At 56.1% G+C, this 7361-nt stretch overlaps 1 protein-coding gene across 1 annotated transcript; it reads right to left on the bottom strand.

Annotated features, from left to right (window-relative positions):
• Positions 1 to 475: 475 nt before the first annotated feature.
• Positions 476 to 5614, bottom strand: FGF19 (fibroblast growth factor 19). Its single transcript, XM_004441082.3, has 3 exons — positions 5162 to 5614; positions 4803 to 4906; positions 476 to 2177 (listed from the first exon to the last, which is right to left on the bottom strand). The coding sequence occupies exons 1-3, from the start codon at positions 5400 to 5402 to the stop codon at positions 1863 to 1865; spliced, it is 660 nt and encodes a 219-aa protein (XP_004441139.1). The 5' UTR covers positions 5403 to 5614; the 3' UTR covers positions 476 to 1862.
• Between the last annotated feature and the right edge of the window lie 1747 nt (positions 5615 to 7361).

The raw sequence follows: 7361 nt of genomic DNA, 5'->3' as shown, positions 1-7361 counted from the left end.
TGGGGGGCTGCTACTGGCATCTAAGGAGGCCGGGGATGCTAACATCCTAGAATGCTCAGGAACACCTTCCCCAGTAAGGAATTACGTGGCCCCGAATGTCAGTGTGCCGAGGGTGGCGCACCTGAGTCAGGCCACTGCTAGTCGTGGTTTCTGTTTCCTGCGGCTGAAAACACTCCTGGCCCAGTGGCCGCTCTGACCACTCAGTCTCCCAGCAGAGGTGGTGTGAGGAAGCCAGCATCCAGGCATCAAGTGCAGCTGGGTCCAAACCAGCCCCCATCACAAGCTGGTTAACCTAAATGTACTGTCTAACTCCCTGAGGGTTGTTGCAATGATCAGGAGCTTACAGTAGAAAGAGCAGAGTATCGGACGTGGCGAACACGCAGAGGGTCTCCTTCTGTGCACAGCACCCCTATCTCCTTCCTGGCCCGTCCTCCCTTTTGCTCACAGACCTTCCAGTTGGATAACAGAATGCAACTTTTGATACGAACAATCCCGCTTTAATGTAGAAAACAAAACTCATGTACATACATAAATACAATTTGGGGGTATAAATAAAGTAAGAAAATAAAGAGATGTACATATCAAACAAAATAAATTACTCATAAATAGCACGTTGGAACCTAAGTGCTGGGGAAAGGACTCGGCCTTCCCTGCTCCGTCCACAAGTTACTGGCAAGATTTGGGATTTTCCTGGCTTTTGAGTTGAACGTGCGGGTTTCCCTAAGGTGGGAGGCTGCCAAGCCTCCCCAAGGCACAGAATGACTTGGTGCCCAGGGCAAAGGGCTGGGGAAGTGAAAGCAGCTTCTGGAAGATGGTGTCTGCTCTTTCAGGTCAATATCCACAGCGCTTAAGAAAGGAGAGAGCGCCAGAGCCCCAGCGTGAAGGGGGAGAACTAGGAAGGGTGTGTGGGCCTGTGGGGTTCCATCTCTAAGGGCCCTCATGGGAAATCCACGTGACGGAGCAGATCCAATTCCCTGGAAACCCACAGTCACCGTGGCAAGCAGGGGCTGCAGGGACCGGCTGTGTTCACGTCCTGTCTCTCTGAGCAGGTGGCAGAGGTGGCAGCATGGCCATTCACCTTTGGGTAACCCCGGGCACGTGTTGACTATGTGCAGGGCGCTGGCTGTCAGAAAGGGGTGGGGCGGAAGTAGGTGAGTCGCCTTATCTGCCAAGTAGTGCATCTCAGAACCAGCTGTAACAGAGTTCTCAAGGCTCACCCAGGCTGGAGGGGGGCTCTGGGATCCCCAGGCTCCTGAAGCCTGGTGGGCTGTGCTTGTGTCCAGTCAGTTCTGTCCTGGAGGGGTTTGGGGAGAGCCAACCATCCTCCTTGGCGTTGAGATCTGGATCAATTCTCACATGCGGTCAAGTCAAATTTATCTGAGGTTTCACAGAGCTGATCACCTGTACATGAGTTTAAAATGACTGCTTACCTTCTGGCTGCCCCTGTTGGAAACGACAGCAGAGAATTTCAGCTTGGTGTTAAGAACTTTCCCAAAGGTAGTGAGTTCCCCATCACTGGAGGTATTTAAGCAGAACATGGGCAGCACAGTGACTTGTCCAGCAATGAATGGCAAAGGTTACAGGCCTGGGGGCTGGGGTAGGTAGCAGTTGGGTGCAGGTACGGGGCTGGGGTTGGGTGGGTGGAGGGCCACTATTTTATGATCATACAAGTCTATCTGCTAGTAACTGGCACAGCCAATGTAAAACTCTATATTATGTACAAGTTCTAAACATTTCTTCCTAAAGCTAAATAGCACATGGACCCAGATCGTACTTGCAGAAGCACAGCCAGAGCCCACTCTGCCAACACCACAGGCTTGGGGTCCTGGCCTTCAGGGGCAGGCGGGAGGCCAGAGCCTCAGCTATTTCTGAAAGCTGGGACTCTTCACCAGTCCCACGTTGGTGGCGATCCCAAAAGGGTCCATGCTGTCTGTTTCCAGGGGCGAAGGAAACATGTCGGGTTCCAGGTGGTCCTGGAGGTCCCGGGGTTCCACTGGGCTCCTGGGCAGCATGGGCAGGAAGTGAGACAGGGGCAGAAAGCCCCTCCCCTTGTAGAGCTGCCTCTGCTTGGCATTGCTCAGAGAGATGGGCAGGTGGTGCCTCTTGGACCGGTACACGTTGTAGCCATCAGGGCGGATCTCCTCCTCAAAAGCGCAGTCCTCGGCAGAGTACTGAGGCTGCGGAGACAAACGGCAGCCCGTGAGCACCAGTGGGTGCGACTGCGCCCAGGGGGGCTCTGTGCTGCACACCGCTGCTCAGGTCCACACGGTTAGTCGTATATACGCGCGGGTGTAGTTCAAGGTTATAAAGTATGAAGGTATGTAAAGCACGTGTATTTATATGTAAAGTGTATGTAGTTAGTATAACATAATATGTATATATTACATATATATAAAGTATCCATAAAGCATGTATTGTTCTATTAATACACCCATTGAACACATAGATTAATATACAATATAAATATATAGTAACATTAAACATATATACTTTATACATAAATTTATATGTATTCATACCTTATATACCTTCATACTTTATAACCCTTACCTATACATAGACATAAATACTCTGAGTATATACATGTAGTTCATATATGTGTATTTTATGTACATTCTCAATATTTATAAATACTTTACATGGATCCTTAGTATTTTTCACTATATGTCCTTTTTGAAACTTAGTTGTCTTCTGAGCGATAAGATCCATAAAATCAGAAGCATGATGATCCGCATTCATGCTTCCCTCACCCTTCACATTAAATACCTAACCACTGACATTACAAAGTCCCTTGCTTTCCACTGGCTCTTTTGGAAATACTGCTAAACTACGTTACCCTTTTAGCATCAATCTTTTAATCAAGAATTACCTGTAATCCAATCTGGGGCAGAGATTAAAGCATCCACTGCCTGTTTAGACTGTGAGTGATTCTAAGTCGTTTTTTGTCTGGGGCCCTTGTCCCCTCTGCTCCTTCATTGAGTTGCTGAGAGCCTTCCAGGCAGCTTGCCAGGATCTTCAAGATAAAGACAGCCCCCTCCCCCAGGCCCGGGCAGGAGCCTGCACCCAGCGGGTGGCCCGGAATGCATGCTGAAGGAAGGAACCAGTCCCTGATCCCAGAACATTCCCGGTGGAGAGGTGCCAGTGGGCAAGTCTGGTCTCAGACTGGAATGTCATTACCCCTTGAGGACACAGACAGCCAGGAAGGCTGGCAGGTAAACAGCCCCAGGAAGCACCCAGTCTCCTTTCTGCCCAAGCCTACAAAGGTCGCTGAACTGCAGGTGGGTGAGCGCTCTGCTGATAAGAACTCTGATAAGGCCCGCCTCCAGTGAAGCTCCTGCCAGGGGATAAAGCCACCAGACAGCGAGCTGCGGGTGTTCCAAGTGATAAACAAACAAGAGAAGGAAAACCAAACGGTGCTCTGCTGGGTCTTTGGGAGAAATTAGCATCTCATTCTCTTCTCCACACAGAAAATGAAATGATTTCGAGTTTCTAGGAGAATGTGGAATTTCTGGTTTTTGTTTTTGTTTTTTTAAATCTCAGTTCTTGCTAAGCCATGCCTGCGGGATCAAGAAGAAGAACAGGATTTAGGTGGGGACTCCTCCACCCCCACCCCAGTTTGGATTAGGAGAATGGCGGGTTAGACCCATTTGCCCCTGCTGGCACTCCCTCCATTAGCCCCCCCGTAAGTAAATGTCACAATGACAAAATTGCAACCGAGGGTTTGAAGTGGCTTTGGGTGTCAGCTTTCAGCAAGCCGACCACCTCCTTTGCCTCCATTCTTGTTCTTTCACGCAGGACTCCGCCCTAAAATCTGAACCAGGCACTCTGGATAAAGACAGTAAGTGGGCGTCAGAGCCACAAAACAATTTGGAGACACTAAAAAGATTCGCGCTTCCGGGGAGGCCCGGCATCTTCATCTTTTCTTGGGGGGTGGGGGCATCCCGTGAGGCGCGATCCCCCCACCCCCCGCCCCTCCACTGAAGACTTGCGCCTGGCCGGGACCTCACACAGGCTCCTCTGTGCGCCCGCGGGCGCGGAGGAGGCGAGGGCTGCCTTTGAACTCTCAGCCTTTGTTCCCGGCGACCCAAGCCTCAGCATCCGCTCACTTCCTGCCCTGAGACCTCCGTGGCTACCTGGGCTTTCCCAGCCGGCCCCCCAGCCCCCCCAACAAAAAGCGTTTACAGTACAGGTGAGGTGAGCCAGACAGGAGCACCGCCGCCACTGGGATATCCTAACGCGTCTGCATCTTAAACCACATTGCTTTTCTGGTAGATAAAAATTAGCTTAAAAAAATCTCTCCAATCCAATTTTTTTTCTGGCTAATTTGAATAATGACTTTTAAAAAAAGATCCAAGTTATGAATATACCCTTTTTCTTTCTTTCTTTTCTTTCTTTTTTTTTTTTTAATACCGCGGGGAGGGAAACGCAGGCGAGGACCACACACGCGCAGGCGGAGGCTGAAAAGGCCGGAGGTGGGTTTTCCTGTTTCATATCAAAGAGAGCCGAGTAATGGGTTTCCTCTGTCCGACTGGGCCGGCCTTTGGCTCAATTGGAAATTCACAGGCTGCTCTCACCCCTTCTCTGCTACTGGCCGGGACCAAAAACTTCCGTAGAAAAAAAGTCGAACAAGAGCTTAATCCGGCCCCTCGAAGTCTTTCCCTCGGAGCTCCATGCGGGCGAGGGCGGGGGAAGCGAGGAAACCCTGGATCCGATCCAGCGCGCCCCTCTCCCCTGCAGGCCCCCGCCTGGGGACAGGCGTAGGTCCCGCGCCCCAGCGCGTCCCGCCCGGTGGAGACACCTACCAGCCCTTGCATCCTGCCGTCGGCGCCCATGCAGAGGTACCGGACGCTGTGTACGCCCTTGATGGCCACGGTCCGCAGAGCGACGGCCCTGATCTCCACCAAACCTGGGAGGGAGCAAGGGAAGCAAAAAGCTGCATCCAAGAGCCTTGGGGCCCACAAGACGTGGATGCGGTTGGTGCACGGGCCTGTGCCCCCTCCCCCACTCCTCCTGCTCCTCGCGCTGTCTGGGGGCCCCGGAAGGGAGTGAAACGCCGAGGTGCCAAGCCCTGGGGCTCCCGTGAGTGGGGAGCCGCGAGAGCCGAAGGAAGTAACGGAAAGAAGGGGCGCTGGGGCGGGTGGGGGGCCCCACGGACACTCACTGTGCGCGCTCTGGCCCCGCGCGCAGTCCACGGCGCCGTCAGCGCGGACGCGCAGGAAGCAGCTCGAGAGGCCGTGGGGGCCCGCGGTGTACAGGTGCCGCAGGCGGATGGGCTCGCCCCAGCCGTAGTGCACGTGCGGCCCAGCGTCGGACAAGGCTAGGGGGAGCCCGGCTGCGGCCAGCCAGAGGCCGGCCAGGATCAGGGCGCGGGCCACCACGCACCGGCTCGGCGCGCTCCGCATGGCACCTTCCTCGGGTTCGGGGCGCAGTTCGGGCGGCAGGGGTGCGGGAGGCTGGGCGGCAGCCGGGACGGGCTGCGAGGCCGTGCGTGCCGAGATACGGTGCCCGCGGCGCTCGAGCCAGCCGTGCGCTCTAGGCGCGGGGCCCTCCTGCTCCGACGGCGCGGCGGCTCGAGGCCGGCGGCCTTAAATAGTGCGTCTTACCCGGCGGGTGGGTGCCCGCGACCCGGGAGCATTTCTTATCAAGATTGCATCAGCCTTCCGCCCCCCGCACACACCCACTCACACCCCGCCTCCGGCCCCAGCCCCCTCCCCGGGCCCCGCCCGGGTGACCCCGCCCAGGCCGCCCGGATCTGGGGGAGGAGGAGGCCCCGATTCGCGGGAGGGTTCGGGGGAGCTCCTCCCCGCGGCTCGGTGGCGGGGCCGGCGGCCCGGTGGCTCTTGGCTGGGCGAGTTTGATTTTATAAAGCAATAAAATAGACAACCGGAGCCCCGCCCCCAGGCCACGGCTCCCCGGGGAATGCGCTCGTCGCGGGGCGCTAGCAGGGGCGGGGGACAGGAACCCCGGGACCAGAGATTGGGGGGCACTGAGCTTTGCCTTCGTCACTCCCTGTCCGGAAAGGGCTCGCCTCGGCTTTGGGGCTCTCTCCCCTTAAAAGCCTACATCCACTGCCTTCCGCGACGGTCCCAACCCTCAGATCTCCAGACATAAAGCCGTCCATTAGAATTTCTCCCGCGGTTCGGAACCTCTGTCTCCGGGCTTTATGGTCTCGCGATCCCTGTCCCCTGCCCCGCCCCCTTTATCCCGGTAAATTGCCCCCCGACGGGGGGCCGGGCGCGATCTCCGCCCTCGGAGGAACAATGGGGGAGTCGCGCGCGGCCGAGCGCTAGATGGCGCTTCAGCCCCGGCTTCGGCCTCTGGGCTGGCTCGGGCCGCGCCCCCTCTGGGTTCGGCCTCTGCCGCGGCCCGCGGCGGTCCCCGGAGATGGAGCCTGGAAGGGCAGTCGTTGTGAAGGCGCCTTTCGGGGGCAGGGTGGGCTTACAAGCTGCAGATTAGGAAACTCTGCCCTCCCAGCTCAGGCCTGGGCGCGCGGCGCAAGGAGGCCCCTCTGTTTCTGAGGTGTCTTTTGTCATTGGCCCGGTCCTTGGGTCCCTGAGCGCTCTCCGGTGCCGGGGCGCGCTGTCTGCGGGGGACATGCGGAGCAGCATGGTCGGAGAGGTCGTATTTGGTGCGGAGGAGCAGAGGAGCAGAGATGGGCAGACACCAGGTGGGGAAATTGGGGCCACCCAGTGAAGTGGCTCCTGCAAACCAGAGGCCTTGTCTAAAATGCTCTGAAAAAGGAAACAGCATGCAGAGAACGCCTTGGGGGAAAAGAGAGGGTTCCTCCTAGGGGACTTTGGGTGGACACTAATTCTTTCTCATTGTTCCTCCAACCCCCCCAATTCCTGAGTGTGGGCCCCAGGAGGCTGGTTTTGGGGACAAGCCATACTGGCTCAGTGCAAAGATGATGGGAGGTCAAACAGTGGAGACGCCGGGAGAGAAAGCAATGCCAGGCCTAATGAATTTCAATGAGCAAAGGCCATGTTCATGCCCCAGTCAGTGACTGGCGTTAATGACGGAGCGTGCAGAAAATGTCACCAGGAAAGTCTTTACAAAAAGACATCATCTCGAAGGCTTTATAGACCAGGGACCCCCACGCTGCGCGTCTTGGTTCAGAAAGCCTTGGCTTCTGTTAAATCTAATTACTTCTCCCCTGTGGCTTTAAATCGACAGCGGCTCCTATTAAACTTAATTACCCTCCCCTGCAGCTTTCGTTTTAAAGATCCTCGATAAATGCGGAGAGCTGAGGGGGCTGGCAGAGGCTGCACTGGGGGACGAAGCCCTGAACTGGGCTAGAGGAGGAAGGGGAAGCGACAGCCTCTGGCTCCATCCCCACCCCTCTGCTGCCCCTCCTAGGGCCT

This window comes from Ceratotherium simum, chromosome 34, assembly GCF_057802395.1.
Source record: "Ceratotherium simum simum isolate JZ-2026a chromosome 34, ASM5780239v1, whole genome shotgun sequence".
In the NCBI taxonomy this organism is placed as follows: Eukaryota; Metazoa; Chordata; class Mammalia; order Perissodactyla; family Rhinocerotidae; genus Ceratotherium; species Ceratotherium simum.
Note: the sequence above shows the minus strand (reverse complement) of the source record. Positions and strands in the feature narration are given on the sequence as shown.